Raw genomic sequence first — 20,247 nt, 5'->3', positions numbered from 1 at the left:
CGCTGACAATTAATTATCACCTGGAAGGCATGTGAAAACAAGCTTTGCTGGGCTCCCCTCCCAGAGTCTCTGATTGGTTAAGTCCGGGTGGGGCCTGGGAATTTGCCTTTCTAATTAGAGTTCTCAGGTGCTACTACTCATCCTGCTGACTCAAAAACTGCACTTTGAGAACTACTGCGCTATCCCAAACTTCTGTTGGCCTAGATTGATCAAAGCACAGTTCAGGGCTCTCTGCAAGGCTTTTGCTAAGCAGCGTCCTCTATTTAGGGCCTGATGGCATTTGAGGAAGATGATGTGTGTGGGGTTGGCCCAAGAGCATTCTTTCCCAGACCAGTCACTGACGCTAAGAAACAGGAAGGCTCATAATCACAACACAGCAGCTGAAGGTCAGGAGACCCGACTCCTTGGGTAAATCTCTATGCACGTGATCGGCTGGGCGTCTACACCCGCGCCTTCTCTGCCTCCTCCCCACCCCCAGGCCTGCCGGTCCCAGTGGAACCGCACGACAGGACAGCCTGAGCCTCCCGGGTCCGCCGCATGCCATGGCGCTGCTGGGCGCCTTCCTCTGCTGCGTGCTGGCCGCCTGGCACGGCCGCACGGGCCTCGGGCTGCCCCTGGCTCCCGCTGGCGGCGGGTGTCCCGCGGCGGCTGTGGGTGAGTCGTCAGGGAGCTGCGGAGGGCGCCGGGCCAAAGGGCTCCGCAAAGTCGGGAAAGTGAGCGCGGCAGCTGAGCGCTGTGCCGAGGCCGGGGCAACGTGGGTCCCGGCCCACCCGAGTCCCGGCCCGACGGCGCGGAGTGGGCCGCGGAGTGGACCGCGGCAGGGCAGGGCGGCCAAAGCCGGAATCAGGTCACCCGCCGGCAACTCGAGGCAGGCGGGGAAAGGTCCGCGCCGGCGGGGGCGCTCCCTCGGGCGCGCTGGGTTCCGCCCGCAGGGCGTTTGTTTACATCCTGCGTCTGGGTGGCCGGGCCCCGGGGAAGGCTGGAAAAGTTAGGGGCTGTTGGGTGTCGGCCACTCCTAGCGTCCCTGGACAGCCCAGAGAGCAGGGGGCCACGCAGAAGTGTCCCTCTCACTTAAGTTGTGTAAGTTTTAGTGGTATCTTCTGTCCTGCTCAGTGAGGCTTTGTCTGCCAGGCACTCAGCCAGAAGGCGACTACCCTCTGGGTGCTGCGCTCCCCCTTCCTTGGTCTACCATAGAAGCGCTTGGCCTTTCATTTCACCAGATGCCCACCAGGCTTCCTGCTGCGGGGCCCGTTTTATTCATTTCCAACCAAGAATGAGGTGCCTGTTATAAGAGGTTTCTCAAAGTGTGGCCCCCAAACAATAGCAGGAGTAGCAGCAGCACCTAAACTTTTTTGAAATGGAAAATGTCAGCGTCACGCCAGACTTCCTGAATCTGAAACTGCAACGCTGAGGCTCAACAGTGTTTAACAAACTTCTTAAGGGGTTCTGATGACGCTATAGCCAGTCTAGACTAAATGAAGGGTGAGAGATTGTACAATGCTTTTTGAGCCTTCAGTTTCAAAAATCCAGGAAACTAACCTCCCTGACTCCCTTTTAAAATAATTGCTGTAGTGGGGGGGGGGCAGGAAGAAAAAAAATAGGTGTTCTGTTTGGGGATTAGCAGTCCCTGAGACTCAGAAGCAGGCTTAGTACTCAGCATTCCGTCTTCCCCCTCTCTCAGTGTCACTCTTGCTTCCTCTTTCCACTCACTTACAGGATTTCAGGAACACTTTGGCTCTCGGGAAAGTGTCTTCTTTTTATCTCAAAGCCAAGTGCTATTGACTCTGCTGTCAGGCAGTTTGAAGAACTGTAAATTGGTTTTTATGATTGACAAATGTTAGTTATAACCAGAAATCGTCCCCAAAATGTTGATGTATGATGATGACTTCTGCTTTTATTATTGCTGGAGTTGTGTTGTGTTATGTTAACTATGTGGCTATATGGGATTTTCAGATAAAATGTCTCAGGTTGAAATTATTGAACCCTACCAATGGTAAACTCACCTTTTGGTTTTAATGATTGATGCCTAGGGTCTCCATGAAAACTTTCTGGATAGGATATGAAGCTTCTCTTCACTTCTTCCTGTTTTGGTAGGGAAGCTGCAGAGGAAGGGAAAGAGGTAAATGGATTCCAGAGGCCAGAGAAGTGTTGACTTAGGGTTTCACTGAGCATGTAGTATTTTACATGTTTTCTACTTGAGGTGACCAAGTGTCCCCCTTTTACCTCTGAGCCCTCAGTACTTAGATACCTCCACAGCTTCTACCATGCCTGTCTCCTGCTTGTTTTGTGTTTGTATGTCTAAATTCCCTGTCTCAGTTTCTGCTCTGCTGGGTCTGTTTGGCCCCAACGCTTTTGATTTAGCAAACTGGGGCCTATTGGTGTATTTAGTAGATAGGAACTAACATTATAAACAATAAATGACCCCATGTCCCAACATCTGAGCTAAGGTTCAGTGGGTTCTTTAGGATAAATGATACTGAAAGACTTGTATGATTTTGAACATTTTTCTAGATAATGTTGAATACACACACACATACCCATACACACATAATTTTTGGATATATTTTTTTTAAGCACTCTGGACTTTGAACCAGGGAACTGGGATTGGTGTGTGCGTGGGCTCTGTCACAGGCCAAGTCCGTGTCTTTAGATAGACATACATACATATACAGACACACAGACACACACACACACACACACATAAACAGCACATTTTAAATACAATTCATTAGGGGTTCCCTAATTAATCCAGAGTTCATTATGCATAAATCTCAGGTTAAGAACTTGTCAGAGTTTTTGGCTTCTATTTAAAGATTTCCTTTAGTCAATCTAAATAATTAGCCCCTCATTTATCTGTCTGGCAATGCCATGTAGTAGAAAGAGCAGTGGAGTCTGGGGAGTTTGGCTCCAGTTCAGCTTTCATTACTGAATCGTCATGTGATCTTGAGTAAATCCCCCAAATTGGCCTTGACCTAAAATGTCATCATATATAAAGAATATTTATTGAGGGTCTCTGTTGGTCAAACATACTCTAGATGCTGGAGGTATATAAACTAGGTACTAGATTACATCGAAAGAATGTTCTCTTACTGCATTTTAAGTCTTGGGTTACACAAATTTAGTAAATTAATTTTCTTGTGGGACTTACTCTTCATAGTATCTCACACATAGATGCCATTGCCTATTTTTCTCTTCGACTGAACACACACAGGGAGGCAGTGCCTGCAGTTCTGAAGGGCAGCAGGAACACTGGGTGGGATTCCGGAATTCATGTGGCAGCTCTGTTGTGTAAGATCTATGTGACTGGATTTAATTTCTATGTACTTTAGTTCCCTATCTGTAAAATGCGGAAGAATAATGGATTAATGTATGTAAAGTATTAAAAAGCATAAACATGTGAGAAACATAATAAGTACTCCCTAATTTTTAACTTACTTGCCAATAGGGAAGTTCAATTTTAAATTAAAGTTTTGGAATTACAAAGTAATAACAGTCAGACTAAAGGTGGTACTTACTAGGTGCCATGCGCCTCCTAAGGGCTTTCCTGCTATGGAGTCACTCAACCCTCACAGCGACACTATTATTATTCCCACTTTACAAATGAAACCAGTTAAGGTCACTCAACCAAATTAGTAGGTGGTGGAGGTTGTGTTGAAAGGCAGGTGATCTGACCTGTGCTTTAGCTCTCCACCACAGCACTTATGTCTTGTGTACAGTTTGCTATTCCTTAATATTCTACAAATAATACAAATACATGTTTACACAAGAGTGAGATGTCCAAGGAAAGGCAGCCTCTAGTATGATTGTGACTGCTTTGTCATCTCTACTTTGTGTACAGGATAAAGCAAATCTAAACTGGAAATATAGGGTAAGGTATTTTCTGCATTATGGAATAAAATCAATTACTCAGCAGATGTTTTCAAATGGTGACTAAGTACTGAGTAATTGACCATAAGGACTATTTTATGTCTATGTTCATCTAGATCTGTTGTCTGGCACTTCTTAGGTGTGAATTTGTGTTATGAAATTATAATAATAACATTGGCAGGAAACAACCAAAAAGATTACTCATACTTTCCATCTTAAAAAAATCAAATTTTCACTTCACTTTTCCAGCTTTGGGCTGTATTAAGTTTTATTATGTTTATATAAATAAAGGCTTACATTCTTTTTTTTTTTTTTTTGCTCTGACACTTCTGTTGTGTTTCTGATATAAATTAATTAGAATCATAGTAAACTCAAAATCCTATGTTCTCATGTGTGTTGAAGATTTGTTTTAGAAGTCATTTTAAAAGCAAATTTAAAAACAATCTGAGGAAAAAGTGCACGGAATATGCTTAGTAAAAAAGTATAGAGATTAAATGAAAGTAAAGGAAATGTTTTCTTTTGCAACTCTGGAAATTAGTTATTGTCCTGAAGGTGTTTGTATTTATCCAAACTGGGGGAAACCATGGCCATTAAAGCTGCCTATTAATCATAGGCAGATTTAAATGTATAATAAAGTGTCAAAAAAAACCTCTCAATGTTAAAGCAAATTAAAAAATAAACATAAGAAAGCAGAAATGAATTTATAATTTAATTATATAGATGCAAGATTGGGGGCCCTTCAAATAAGGGTTCAGACTAACTGTATGTACTTGAGCAAGTTTCTGGTACATGATTTCCTAGGTGATAGAATACTTTTGAGAATGAAATAACTTAGTATATTTAAATTTCTTATCACAGTGCCTAGCACATATTAAATAATAAAATGAGGTAACTACTATGACTATTTGTTTTAGTGTGTCCTTCAAGGAAGTAACCTTTCTTAAGATGTTTTCCAAACAGGCATGTTATCAAATGGATTTGGCTTCTCCCTGAAAACCCAATGGGAACATTGTCTTTAACAACTGCTTCCTGTAATACTATAAATGTTTTGTACAAGTATATAATAGAAGGTGTACCTTTATTAAATAGCTTTTAAGAATCTGTGGGAATTCCCACTTGGGGCATATGACTATGGTTAAAGATTTATGCTCTTTCCTTTAATGTTGAGAAGAAAGTTATATAAAAAATTAACTGAGGAATACCTTTCTTCATTCTGCAGTTAACCTATTCATGTAACTCTGAGAAATCACATATTTCAGTGTCAGTTTTTTTGCAAAATGAATGTAAATAATTTCCCAAACCTTGAATTCTGTAAGGAGACATGCTATTAAGACACAGTATAATATTATCATTGACCTCTCAGAAGGATGTCCCCCAAAATTTCATTAGGCAAATTCTTTGTTAGTAGTTGTGCTAATAAGCTCATTAGTTCTGACATATGTAAGTGGGATATTTATCCTGTGTTCTTTGAATATTCATCTTCTCACAGGAAAGGATTGTATTTAACTTCATGGTATAAGGACATTTAAATTATTAAATCTTTTCTCATCATAGGGAGGGAAAACTGTTTCTAGTATTAATGTAAATATTTGTATGGGAATTCCAAAAGAAAAGTATTTATCAGCATTTCTTTTCTGATCAACAGGACAGTTCTGGCATGTGACTGATTTACACTTAGATCCTAGTTACCACATCACAGATGACCACACCAAAGTGTGCTCTTCATCCAAAGGGGCAAATGCCTCCAACCCTGGTCCTTTTGGAGATGTCCTGTGCGATTCTCCATATCAACTTATTTTGTCAGCATTTGATTTTATTAAGAATTCAGGACAAGAAGCATCTTTCATGATATGGACGGGGTAAGTGAGCATATAAATATCATTAATTCCTTAGTACTTAACTATAGTATCCTAAACTTCATATGAATATTGACGTTTATAAGAATAATAATTGTTTTAAGAACCATTTCAGTTAAAAAATACTAGATCAAATTAGTCAACATTATTAGAGATAAAACTATTTTTGAAGTCCTGTTTTCTTTTTAATAATATATACTTCAGAAGTATGTCAGTGTTGACAAACAGATGATTCCATAAACATCACACCTGCATGAATATTTTAAAGTATTAATTAATGTGATTATTGGTCTTGATTAAATAATCGAGGAAAAAAGGCAACATGGGAGTTAACATGTGATGATAATTTTGTCGTCTCATTTTTCTGCTGGAACAATTAGGTAGTTCCATCCATCATAACAGAATGAAGAGGCCTAGATTTCTAGTACCTTGAATAATCCTTGTAGTGTGTTTGCTTTGTTCTGGGGACTGTTTTAATTAATTTATACATTGCAACTTATTTAATTTTTACAGTAGGTATCATGTATTCCCTTTTTACAGTTAAGACAGTTAAGAAAATGAAGGCACTGAGCATCTAAATACTTGCCCAAGGGTACACATCCAGGCCATTTGGCTCCAGAATGTGTGCTTTACAAATACTACAGTTTTTTTTTTCCCTCTCACATTACGTTTTTGTTATTTTTGTTTTTCTTTTTTAATAGGATTCTCCGTGGGAAGAGATAGGTGATGAGTAGTTTATCCTCTCTCTCTCTCTCTCTCTCTCTCTCTCTCTTTTCTTTTCTTTTCTTTCTTTCTTTCTTTCTTTTTTTTTTTTTTTTGTTGAAATGGGATCTTGCTATATTGCTCAGGCTAGGCTTAAGCTCCTGGCTTACATAATGTTCTTGTTTCAATTTTCTGAGTAGCTTGGATACAGGTGCTTGCCACCTAAAACCTCACCTGACATTAACTCTTTAACTGTAGTCTGCTTTTTAAAAGTGGAAGTCTGCAGTGATAGGTATAGTTGCATAAGTCTCATGACTCTTAACAAAGATGGATTTTGATCTTTACCATTCTTTCTCCTTTTCAGGGATAGTCCACCTCATGTTCCAGTACCTGAGCTCTCAACAGACACTGTTATCAAGGTGATCTCTAATATGACAATGACCATCCAGAGTCTCTTTCCAAATCTCCAAGTTTTTCCTGCCCTGGGCAATCATGACTACTGGCCACAGGTAAGTGTGACATCAATTTCCAGAAATGCTTAGAAAATTTTTCCCATCCCTAGTATCAAAATTATGACAATAGCTAGCTAGGAGTAGGGAGCAGGAATGGGTTTTATGGAAGCAGAATGTATTCTTTGTGATAAACGTCAAAGAAAGCAGGACAAATGCTTTGGGGACTTTAAAAGAATATTTTAAATAATTCATAGAAAGTTATGTCAATAGTGAGTTTTTCAGAAGCAAATTACCCAGTATGTAGATAATTAATTTCTATCTATCTGGTTTGTAGATAATTAACCCCTGTTTTCCTTTACAATATTCTCTAGTTTCTCCATTTTTTGGAATAATTTCTTGTTCATTTGCATTCCCATGGCAGAGTTAGAAAAGAAGATTAATGTTGTCACATATTTGTATTTCTCAGAATTTCTATTAGGCATATAGAGATCTATACTCTGATTGTGATTAAAAACAAAAAACATAGAATGCTATTAACAATCAAAAAGGGAGGTCTAATGTTCAAATCCATTTTATCTAATGAAGATGTGATTCACAACAGAAACCATGTTAGATTATTTATTGCCTGATGTAGCCCTGGCCCCACCACTCAGTGTGGCCATTTGTTAAGGTACCTGTGCATAACAGCTGGGACCCACTTGTGGTTACAAGGTCCTGTTAGAGTATTGTAGAATTGTAGATTTGTGTAGATGTAAGATGTCTCAGAGATTACTGTTTAGTTAAGGGCTTGGCAAACTGGCCTGTGATTTAGATTTGGTTCATTGTATGTATTTTACTGGAACATACTATGTTTCCATTCTTTCTCTCTTTTTAGAAAATTGTCTGTGGTTGCTTTTGTGCTATAATAGCAGAACAGAATGGTTGTCACAGACAACATATTAACCATAAGCCTGGTGGATATACTGTCCTTTCCTTTATAGAAAAGTGTGCTGACCCTGGTCTGGATCAACTCTCCATTTATAGATAAAGAAAACTGAGGCCCAGAAATGTGGAGTTGCTTTTCTGAGTGCTCACAAGCACTTAGTTGCAGATCCCACGATCTGGATCTTTTTATCCCTGTCCAGTGTCTGTTTGGAGCCACATCCTTTCATATATCCCTTGTTCTTGCCAGACTGACACATTCAGCATTTCCTAAATGTGATTTACTTTGTCCACATTTCTCCCTCTACTTAGAATATCTTTTCCATCTGTGTCATTGGATAGCAAGTGGAAGTTTTGATTAATTTAGCTATCTAAACTGAGTAGAGTGATTTTGAAAAGTTGTATTGTTGGACAAACTTTATTTTCAAGTGACTTCTTGGCTTTGGCCTTCAATCTTGAGCTAACAGTATGTGAGTCTTTGTGAACCAGCCTCTCAGCCAGTGGTCAACTTTTATTACTATTGGAATGTTAAAACTACACAGCATAGGAGCTTGAGGACAAATAATGTGCAGGAGCCTGAAGTTACAAACATTGTTTTTATATGCCTTAGGTGACAGGCACACTGGAAAATAGGGAGTTCAGATAATATTCACTAGAATTTAAATCTCTATCGCACCCTGCTTCTAAGAGCTTGACCTTGCATAATTCACATAATATCCCTCATCACTAGGTCACTCATTTGCAATAGGAGAGGGAATACTTGCCTTGCAAAGTTTTTCTGAGAATTAGTGATACATATGAAAAGAAAGCAGCTTACTTCCTGGGACATAAGTGAGGTGGTAGTTTTTGTAGCACTGAGGAGTGGAACAGGATGAAATTTTTTTTCTGACTCTGAAGAATTGTTTCATTTTATCTTTACCTCTGTCTTTCCATTAAGTCAAATTTTAAAATATTTCAAAGTTACAGATACTAACTTATGCAACTTATCCTAATATATGTACAACTAATATAAATTGGGCTGCACACATACCTTAAATAGTTTGTTTGGTTGTTTTTTTTTCACTTTCTAGCTTATTTTTGGGGGGAGGGAGGCAGTTGAACTCAGAGCTCTCTGGTCCCAAGCATGTGCTTTGTCACTGAGCTACACCAACAGATCCTAGCTTATGATTTTATATTTGAAAATAGTTTTTTATAAAACTACCATCTTTCTACTTCACAGTTTTAGAAATATCAAATGTCACATGAAAGCCCCTCAACACATTTTCCCAAAGTCTGACATCTGGGATCTAATTTTGAAGAATATGAAGAATAAATAAATTTGATAACTGTGATTTCTCCATGAATATCCCATAAATCTTCACCATAGCTCCATAAACATGCATGCAGAGATGCATGTCCCACTCATTACATCAGAGGCAGTGGGCAACCCAGGGGTTCCTTCTGTTGCGGTCAGATCGTGGTCCCCATTTACTCCTATGCTGGCAAGACTGGTGGTATCAAGATTATCACTTCCTATTATGCCTTCTTTCTCTGTGGTTAGCAGTCAAAGTCCTATAGGATTGACAAGGTGGCACAGTTCAAGAGACAATTGGACCTATGAGGGATGGTGGGAAGACCTGGGAATTTATCAGCTGTCTTGATACATTATCTAGTTTGTCTGCTCATATTTCTTATATTTAAAATACAAAAATCTAGAGTGATTTTTATATATAGTCAGTCCTATGTAAATATAGCTCTGCATGCTCAGATTAAACCAATTCTCAGAAAATATTTAAAAGAAATACTTTTATACTGAACATGTACATACATTTTTCTTGCCATTATTCACTGGACAGCATAGAATAATGGCTATTTACATGACATTTAGATTGGATTAAATATTATAAGTAGTCTGGATATTATTTAAAATATATATGGGGATGTGTGTAGGTTTTATGCAAATTCTATTCCATTTTATATATAGGACTTGAGCATCCTCAAGATTTTAATATCTTAGGGGAATCCTGAAACCAATCCCCTGTGGATACTGAAGGATGGCTATAATTTTAAGATTATCCACCATCATTCTATACTTTAGCAGTCATCCCAAAATAAACCAATGTCCAATACTTCATGGATTTATATTATTATTAATATCATCATTATTGTTATTACCAATTTCAACTCAGAATGTAGTTTGGCAGAAGCTGTGTGTAATTCTCAGGTAGGTGACCCTGATCTCTTAAACAAACTTAAAATATGCTTTGAAAAATTGTCTCCAGTTAAAACAAATCATTTGATTATTACATGTCCTGAATTAGCATGAAAAATAACCAAGTATTTTGATCAATTTTTGTATTGGTTCATCATATATATATATACACATACATATAACAATAGAGTGTGTTTTGACATAATTATAAATGCATGGAATATAATATGCTCCAATTAAGTCCTCAATACTTACCATCCCTTTCCCCCTCCTTCTACCCACAATTTCCTTTCCTCTACTCTAAATATAAATATAAGTATATATATATATATATATATATATATATATATATATATATACACATACATACAATTTTAGTATTGTGGATATACATAATTGTTTTTTCTAGTATATTCCTATGTGAACATTGGAAAGTTAGGTCAGATTTATTCCATTATTTTCCCCTTATCACATCCCTCCTCCCTCCCTCTCAATCCCCTTCTTCTACTCCCCTGTTGATTCATGTTGACAAGAGACTCCTCTAAGATATAGGTTTATTTAGGCTGTATATTCATGGAAATGATATGAATAAAGAAGAGGGCTCTAGTTTTTCAGATATTTTTAAACATTCGAAATTATTATCCAATTTCACAAATGGTTTATGATGTTTTATTCAGCACTTTTAAAAATTCTTTCTTCTTAGAGTTTATGTCACTATTAATAATATTTCAGGAAAACAAAGGTACTTTATGATGATTTAAGAAAATTGATATAATAAAAAGACACTTGAAGATGAAATGCTTTATATTTTATAAAGTATTATTTTAAAAAATCAAAACATATTGATATAACTTAAATGACCATTAAGATACTTCTTCAAGTCAGAAACATGGTTGTAAATCTTTATTCAGTGAGCTGAGAACCTTCATAGTAGTTGTAGCATTCAGAGGACTTTGTTAAAGTCTTAAATCATGTTTTTCTGGTTCCCACAGCATACTAGACCAGGCCCTGCATGTTCAGGCTCCAACCTGTCTTCAGTATCTGTTTCATGAACACAACTCCCATGTCCATGCTATAGGCCCTGGCCACATGAAAACAGGAGTTTTCTCTGTTTGTAGCACTGCTCTCTGTGCTTCTGGGTCCTTTTCTGAGCCATTTCTTTTGTTTTGGTGGCCTTTCTTGTCAACCTGATGAAATCACCATGCAAAACTGGGTGTGATTGCTCTCTTTGCACTCCTCTCTAACTTGATTAACCCTGCTTCTCTGCTCCCAGGACCTCTGTGGTAGCACAATGTCTCATGGTTGGTTATGTTTGGCTCTCCTCCCCCAACTAAGTTATCAATTTCTTGAAGACATCACCTATCTAGTGTTCAGCCTGTGTCTACAGATGCCTGACACAGTAGTCAACACTCAAGTAATATATAAATTAACTAATCCTTTAAAGCTTAATTAATTAATTAATATATTTGAAGTTTCAATGTGGATCATATTGTTTGTGGCCAGGATCAGCTGCCTATAGTCACCAGTGAAGTGTACAATGCAGTGGCCAACCTCTGGAAACCATGGCTAGATGAAGAAGCTATTAGTACTTTAAGGAAAGGTAAGTGAAAAGTTATCCCCAGTTTACCTACTTTTTTATTCATGTTGTTTAGAATTAAGTCTTGAGTGTTTTCTTGGATGAGCCAAGGATGGTGAGTAGTTAAGTTGTCATGTGATGCAAACCTGTTTATGTTATAGGGAACTCCATCCCTTCTTTTCCACCCTCAATCAGGATGCTCCACGTGAAACAAAAGCTGAACTTCAAATTAGAATGTGAATAAGTATATGTTTTCAATTGGAAAATTGATTGAGAAGAGAGAAAGGATGCTAACGTTTATCCAGCAAGCATATTGTACAATGCTAACAGTTGGCAAAGTGAGAATAACTAAGCTTTTCACATGGACCTTGAGGTGCTTGGAAAAGTCATGTAGAGCAAGTGCCTGGTGAGGACTTCCTGGGTGTTGTCTGAAGGTCCCTTCTCCAGTGGCTCCCAACACACAAGGATGTAAACTCTGATGTTTTCTCAACTTCACTGCAGTGGTGATCTGTGAAACTTAACTTTTAGTCTTTTAAATTTTTGAGACAATTATTAACTTAACAACTGGACTTCTCTCAGTTCAAAGTCTGTCTTTCACTATTTTCTTTAAACCTTTTGCCATTATTTTCTTACTGTTGTTTTTGGTAATGCTCAACCAATTACAGTATGTATGACTTAGAGTCCTGTTATCTTAGAATTAGGCCAGGACCTTATTCATCTGGGGAACGGTATCTAGTCCTATCCTCCCAAACCTGAAACACCCACGGAGAGCTTGTGTATATTGAAAGAAGAGCCATAAAAATAATCAAGATTCCTAAAGAGATGTTCTAGATTATAAAGAAGCTCAGCTCAACACAATGAGAGGAAGGCACAAAAGAGCTGACGTGGAATGCTGGTCCTAAGAAAGAGCCATATGAGTTGTACAATGATATCCACTTCAACCATGATTATGTAACTTCCACTTAAAGATTAGAGTTGAAAATCATAAAAGGCTTTCAGTGAAAGCAAAAGTGATTTGAAGGAACTCAAAGTTTATCATACTAAGAGCCCCAAGTGAGAAGATGACTGCTGTCATCTTCTACTAATAGGAAATAAGGGACAGCTTTTCAAAAACAACCCTGCTACTACCATAGTAAAAATTATAAAGTGTTCTGGCTACAGAGAAAAATAAATTAAAGAAGTAGCAATCAGTCATTGAAAGTTTGAGAGTGGGCAAAGAAAGCTCGCCCAAGCTCTTACTATCTAACTCTGGAAGCACCAATGCAGCAGACCCATGAGGGATGATTCCCAGTAGTTCAGAGGCCTGAATGGGATCAAACTTTTAAGTCTCTCCTCCACTGGGGACTGTAACACCTCTGGTTTATCTGACTTTTTTTTTTTTTTTTTTTAGTAGTCTCTAGCAAGATCTCAGTATATTCGCATTATTTAGATTTATTTATTTTAATTTAGTTTGTTTCTCCATGATTAGCTCCCCCCGCCCTCTGTCATTACCGAGGCACTCCCCACTGATGGTTTTGGTTGTTGTTTTTCATTTCTTCCTCGTGTAGTGTTTTGCTCAAGACGCTTTGCAATGCTGGTTTTCTGGCTGCAAATTCTTTTAGCTTTTCACAATTGTTCATTTTAACTCCTCCATCCTATTCAATCAGGGGTTGAAATATAACTCTTTCTTTTATAAAATTCAGTCTTATTAATTAATGCCCAAACATTTAATTATTTTTTTCATCTGAATATTGGCTGCAATTGTTGTATCCTCAGTATGTATACACTGAGCCTGCCACATACCATGTTTTCAAGAAATGTTTGTTAAATTGATTGTTATTTAAAGAGTGAGAAACAGGTCTAAGCTTCCTGATATATATGCATTTCTAAGATGTATTTTTTAAATTGTTTTTACAGGTGGTTTTTATTCACAGAAAGTCACAAGTAATCCAAACCTTAGGATCATCAGTCTAAACACAAACTTATACTATGGTCCAAATGTCATGACCCTGAACAAGACTGACCCAGCAAATCAATTTGAATGGCTAGAAGATACTCTGAACAGTTCTCAGCAAAATAAGGAAAAGGTAGATCCCATAGACTCAAATCATGGATAAACAGAAGGCTAAATTTGTTTATTTATTGACTTGACCAGACACAGATATTAAGGATGATATTAAAATTTAAAGATTTAAAAAATTAAGATCAAGGTCATAGTTACTATATATTATCAACAGTGTAGTATAAATGAGACAAGTGCAGATGTAGTGAACTTAATAGTTTCATAATTTTCTCTCTCTTTTGTGATAAATAGGAGAGTTGGTATATTTGATTTCTGAATTTTAATTAATATACTTTCAATGTTGGGTATTCAAATATCATTTAGTTATGATAAATGTGCAGAAAGAGTCTCATAAGGCCTTTCATGTATTTCTTTTTCCAGGTGTACATCATTGCACATATTCCAGTAGGATATCTGCCTTTTTCGAGTGGTATCACAGCAATGAGACAATACTACAATGAGAAATTGATAGATATTTTTAGAAGATATAGCAATATCATTGCAGGACAATTCTATGGACATAATCACAAAGACAGCCTTATGGTTCTCTCAGATAAAAAAGGTAGTGTGTCATTCTGTTTGCAGTTTTTTTTTTCTGTAATTTGGTACCAGGAGTTGAACTCAGGTTGGTTAACCACTTAGCCACATCCCAGCCCTTTTTATTTTTTATTTTGAGACAGGGTCTTGCTAAATTGCTTAGGACCTCATTAAGTTGCTGAGGCTGGCTTTGTGATCCTTCTGTTTCAGCCTCTGGAATCATGGGGATTCCAGGTATGCACTACTGTACCTGGCTGCATCTGATCAGTAAAGATACTGGAGTAAAGCAGTGACTATCCAGTAAATTTACTGATTCAGGAACTCAGAATCTTTGATTAAAAAAACCTGTCAGCACTGGCCTTTTGTGAATACCTTTAATGGTTATATGATGAATGTCCAAATCAAAAGACTAGGCCTGTAATTAGATTTCTGCACTATAAGTTCCTATTAGATGCACAGAGCCAGCATCATTTGCTTGATGTCCACATAAAAATACCTGAAATGCTTAGCTCACTCCAATTTTCTTTCAGATACCTGAGTTTAGGAAGATATTACTGTTGTTACTTACCTTAATTTCTTTTTATATGACAAGTTATTTTTTTAACTTGTCATATAAAAAGAAATTGAGGTAAATTTCTCTTTTTCATAATTTAAAAAGCTGAGCACAATTTACACAATGACTTACCTGTAGGTGCTTAACTGCTATTCTTGCTTATTCAGCAGTAAAAGAAAAGGAAAGGAAAGAAGCCCTAGCAGGACACTGAGAGGTAAAACATCAGAGTTTGGATTTTATGCTAGATCGAAGGAAAATCAATGTGCATTTTCTTTCATTATTGGGGAACAATTTTCAAATGTTTACCTCTCATTTAAAATGAGTTAGCTTGGTAAAAATGACTACTTTCTAGCATTTGAGAAAAGTTTTTCACTCAGAAAAAAATTTACTTTTATAACAGATAATCAAACATTGTGACACTTTAGTCAAATTCTTAGTATATAAATAGTGGTATATGGTTTTAGGTATAGGTACAGAATGAACTAGTCCAAAACGTTTTGTGTGTGTTCCTATGATAGACTTGAACATTTTTTATTATGAAAATTTTCAAATATATAAAACAGTAGAGGGAATGATACAACAAACATCTATATTCATGATTTTATCATTCATATTCAACATCTATCAAGATTTTGCTACATTTGCTTTTTATATAAATCTGTACTGCATATATATATATACATATGCATACATACATACATACATGTATGTGTGCATATGTACACTTCAGTGTTTAAAATGAAGTATTGAAAAGTGAAATCAAACATCAGATCTTATGTCAGCCCTATGTATTCCTGAATTCATTATAAAATATATGGAGAATTGATAGAACCATAATTATATAATCATATTATCAACATTAATTCTTTGGTATTGATATTATGAGTTTTTTGCTTTCTTAAAAGTGTCTCTATAATTGTTTCAAGTCAGGATTCATCAATGATCATACATCATTTGACTATTATGTCTGTTAATCTCTTAACCTGGAAGCTATTCCTATTTTTAATATAGTTAAGCTCAATTTAAAAGAAAATTTACATATTTTTTCTCCAGGAAGTCCAGTAAATTCTTTGTTTGTGGCTCCTGCTGTTACACCAGTAAAGGGTGTTTTAGAAAAAGAAACTAATAATCCTGGTGTCCGATTATTTCAGTATAAGCCTTGTGATTATACATTATTGGTAAGTTGGCATGATTTCAGAGTTGACCCCATATTTATGCATGTCTTTGCAATTTTCTTTATTTTAGTTGAATGATTCTCAGCACAGCCTTGTGAGATATATTTTATGCTGCAGTCTATATATATATTAAGTTTGGAATGTCTGTCAGCACTTTCTAAGTGTGGGCTGGTGAGGTTAGTCTTGGGGAACTATATCTGTCTCTCTAAGGACTTCACACTTATTGAAGAGTTCATTGGATAGTGCTTTATTTATGAACTTGGATACAAATTGAAATGTTTTGCTAAGCCATATTAATTACTCTTCCAAAGCATAACTATAAAGAAGAGTGTAGGCTCTGGGATCATATTCTTCTCTTGGGCTATATTACTGAACTTCTCTATGTTCTAGTTTATTTCTCCCTAAAGTGGGAATTAAATATGCCTGAATTTACTGAGTAGCTGTGAGGATTCCAAGAACAAATCTATGTGAAGTACTTAGAGAGATGCTTAACTCATACTAAGTGCTCAATACATGTTTGCATCAAATCTTTGTAAAGAAAAAAATTCAAACTTGACATTAGCCTTTGAGACAAAAGTTCTCTGGAGCATATTCATGACTCTGCTTTAAAACAACATAGCACCAAAAGGCTGGCCATTTAGGTTATAGGTACTTAAGCTTGGGTAACTGCCTCTCTCTACAAATATAATTTGAAAGATTTTTTCACTAGTAAAGCAATTGTTTTTATAATTGCATTTTCCCTAAATTGCCGATGTCTTGGGGGGCACCAGAATCAGGAGGCACCACAGCTTTGTAGGTTCAAACAGCAATTCTTTATTCCCGATCTCACACCAGCCTCCACACACGTTCAGGGGCAATTCCAATATGTCTGATCCCAAATCCTACTCCATGAGGCTTTTTCCAAATCCCATTTTAATCTCACGAGAAATCAACAAGCCTCAGGAACACCCTAATCCCAGCAGCAATAATCTTCAACCTCAACTTCCCTAAAACCCTTAAACCCAAGGACCGGGATACTTCCTCAAACCTGTAGGATACTTCCTCAAACCTGGATCCACCCTGGATCACCTTGAGCAGGGTCATCTTACTAAAGCACACAAGCAAGGTCGCAGCAAATTTCCAAGGCAAGTCCATTTAACATGGGGTACACTGGCAAGGATTACGATGCGTCATACCTACTTGGTAATGGCCCTCAGCACTAAATAAATTAAAATAAGAGATAAGTCTGTTATTCCTTAGAATAACAAGGAAATAGGGCAACAAAAATCTGGTTTCATTCATATATGTTCGATTAAATTGAGAATAAAACAATGGATAAACTAATTGAAAGAAATTCTTTTACAACTGTTAGTTGCTTGCTTTTGGATCTGAACCTCAGATTTATACACATACCCATACATGTCTATGCATGTACATAGATGAATATATATGATATATATATATACAATTTATGTATTATTTGTGTGTGTATACTGATATGCTGACATGGAATGATTCCCCTTAATTTGCATTAATTTTAAAAGTACAAAATATTTCATATAGTACGACTCCATTTTTTTGAGAAGTCAAAATAGACATATATTTTCTAAATATTTATTTTTGTTTTGTACATAAAGAATAGAACAACACTTGTACATTGCAGTGCTGGAAAACATTTAGCTATTGCTTCACTGGGGAAATTAGTGCCTTGATTTGTAGTGTTTGTTGATTTCTAAGATAGAAATACTCCTGTCGTGGACAATTTCAAGCTACCAAAGTGACATTGTCTGACTTTCCAATGTTTCTGAACACTTCAGTCAGCTTTTGTGAGCTAGATCGCGCAGCCTCTAGCACACTACCATACTACACACAGCTGTTAGCAGTAGTCACCTTTGAGTTGTGTGAATTAAATGAAATTAAAAATTTTTATTTTTTACATCTCTCTTTATATTTTGGGTTATTTACTATTATATCCTTTTATAATTTCTAAAATTTAAAAAGTGATGACAGATTTTATTGAGCATTTTCTTTAACACCCATTTTAATGACAACTTTAAAAATGTCACATAAATCTTAATAAGCACTCTTCATATTGTGTAATGCTTCATATGCCATAAAAATGAACCAAGTTTGTTACTGTCTTTAAATTTAGGATATGTTGCAGTATTATCTGAATCTGACAGATGCAAATCTAAAGGGAGATGCCAATTGGAAGCTGGAATATATCCTAACTCAGACCTATGACATTGAGGATTTGCAGCCAAAAAGTTTATATGGATTAGCTAAACAATTTGCAATCCCTGACAGTAAGCAGTTCATAAAATACTACAATTACTTCTTTGTGAATTATGACAGCAGTGTAATTTGTGATAAGAAATGTAAGGCCTTGCAAGTTTGTGCAATTATGAATCTTGATTATGTTTCCTATGTAGATTGCCTTAAGCAATATTATATAAAGTATGGCCACTAGAATTGTACAGTTTGTGTTCATAGAAAATAAAACATTTCTGTTTTTGAAATCAGTTGTGGGAATTGTTATGTAAATTGTTGTGAATTACTGAATGGGCAAACAGAATTATTGTTTTTGCTTTCTTTGTTGTGATTCTCATATGTAGATATCCATAACAACCTAATTTTATTTTATTAAATACATTTAAAGTGCCCATTAATAGAGTGATGTTTGGATGTAAATATCCTTTTTCCAGTTTGTATAATTATATCTAATTTATATTCTTGTTGAAATTGTCATTCATAAAATAAAGCAAATTACTTTTCTGTAAGCATGAAGTGTTTTTAATATGATTTTCAGTTTTAATTCACTTGTTAAAAACTCCTATGTAAATTGAGGTTCAAACTGTTTTACATCTCATGTGTAAACTGATGCAAATATTGTTTTCTACGCACTGTCTACTCTTGGGAAAACACCAGTTTCTCATTAGAGCCATCTCTGCCCAACTTTCTTCATTCTGTGCTTTTGACTTTATGCAATAAACACAAAGCTGGGACTTCATTTGGCTAACAGTAGAGGTGACAGCTCTTTCTGAAACTTCTTGTTGAATAAAATCTGAGACTTGCTCTCATCGTTAATTTCATCAGATGACAAAGTTGTGAGACAGTCCCCCTTAAAGGCGGTACCCCTGGTGGTCCTCTAACTCTGGGAGCCACAATAAACTTTGTAAGAACTGAACCACTGCAAATAATCAGTTGGTCAGTTCTCTTAAGGCCAGCTTGGAAAATGGAATTCTCTATTGCTTGGCAACTTAGTTATAGAGGTAGGCTTCAGAGTTAAATCTCAAAAATAAATGCTAAGAGTCATGTATAAAACGTCTAGGATAGCATTGTTTAAATATAACAATAAACCAAACCTATAAATTATTTAAATATACATCAACAGGAAAATGAATAAATGGAATATGGTTTATTATGGAATATCATAGAGAAGTAAAAATGAATATGGATAGATGTTAAGCATAATGATGTTTTAAAATGGTAAATATAATACATAGTATTACCATTTAGATCAAACTTAAAGTTTGACCTTTAAACTTAAGGTTTTTGCATTTCAAAAACGGGGGGGGGCAAAAATAGCATTTGTGGCTTAGAGATAAGTGAAGTAGACAAAAAGAAATATTACTAAAATAGATATGAAATATAGAATATATGGGCTATGGCAAATGGAAGAGTTGTTTGAAAAGAGATAAATAGGGAGATTTAACTAATGGCTATATAAATAATGCTCTATTTTTCTATATATTAATACCTATTAAAATCATATAATATATAGTATACTCTTTATAAGGAAAGATATAAGTTAAGCCTTTAAACATGATGATCTGGCTCTTCCATGGAGAATGACTTATAGTGAAAGCACCCGAGGGTTGAAGTAGTCTGACTGAGAGGGATCCTTGGACTCAGATGGTGGTAGAGGAGAAGGGTAGCCCAGTTCATGATACATTTTAGAAGGAGAAGCAACAGGATTTGTTGATGAGATGGATGTAAGAGACAAAATAAGAAGATTTTACCTGGAACAACTGGCAGATGGTATATTATGAAGGAGTTGGGATTACTATGAAAGGAGAAGAATGATGAGAAGGGCATGAGGGCAGAACAACAGGTTATCATTGTGTATTACTGCTAGCTGGGACTACCTAAGGGTTCCTCCATCTCATTAAATGTTTTGTCATTACAATTATTTCTATATTGAGGATATTAAAGTTTCTTTAACAAAATAATTGGTATCCTAAGAAAGAAGCCAAACCAACTCAAACTCACTATATTACTTTATTTCTACAATATTTAAAACTTGTTAGGAATAAATATGACTTGCTTATAGAAGTGTCATTTGCCCACCTCCCTGCTGGTACAATGCTAGACAAATGTGTGGACATCTAAGGAAA

General features: G+C 36.3%; 1 protein-coding gene across 3 annotated transcripts; it reads left to right on the top strand.

The window, feature by feature from the left end:
- The first annotated feature begins 360 nt into the window (after positions 1 to 360).
- Smpdl3a (sphingomyelin phosphodiesterase acid like 3A) lies at positions 361 to 18,819 on the top strand. Of its 3 annotated transcripts, none has more exons than XM_077801712.1 (8): positions 361 to 408; positions 5,513 to 5,726; positions 6,790 to 6,934; positions 11,493 to 11,589; positions 13,462 to 13,631; positions 13,988 to 14,168; positions 15,750 to 15,874; positions 18,003 to 18,819. In XM_077801712.1, the coding sequence occupies exons 2-8, from the start codon at positions 5,713 to 5,715 to the stop codon at positions 18,318 to 18,320; spliced, it is 1,050 nt and encodes a 349-aa protein (XP_077657838.1). In that variant the 5' UTR covers positions 361 to 408; positions 5,513 to 5,712; the 3' UTR covers positions 18,321 to 18,819. The 3 variants fall into 3 exon arrangements, with proteins under 3 accessions (XP_077657838.1, XP_077657839.1, XP_077657837.1); XM_077801713.1 differs by having other exon boundaries at positions 368 to 386; XM_077801711.1 differs by lacking the exon at positions 361 to 408 and adding an exon at positions 416 to 654.
- Positions 18,820 to 20,247: the final 1,428 nt, after the last annotated feature.

Source organism: Urocitellus parryii, chromosome 8, assembly GCF_045843805.1.
Source record: "Urocitellus parryii isolate mUroPar1 chromosome 8, mUroPar1.hap1, whole genome shotgun sequence".
In the NCBI taxonomy this organism is placed as follows: Eukaryota; Metazoa; Chordata; class Mammalia; order Rodentia; family Sciuridae; genus Urocitellus; species Urocitellus parryii.
This window is presented reverse-complemented; position numbering and strand designations above follow the sequence as displayed.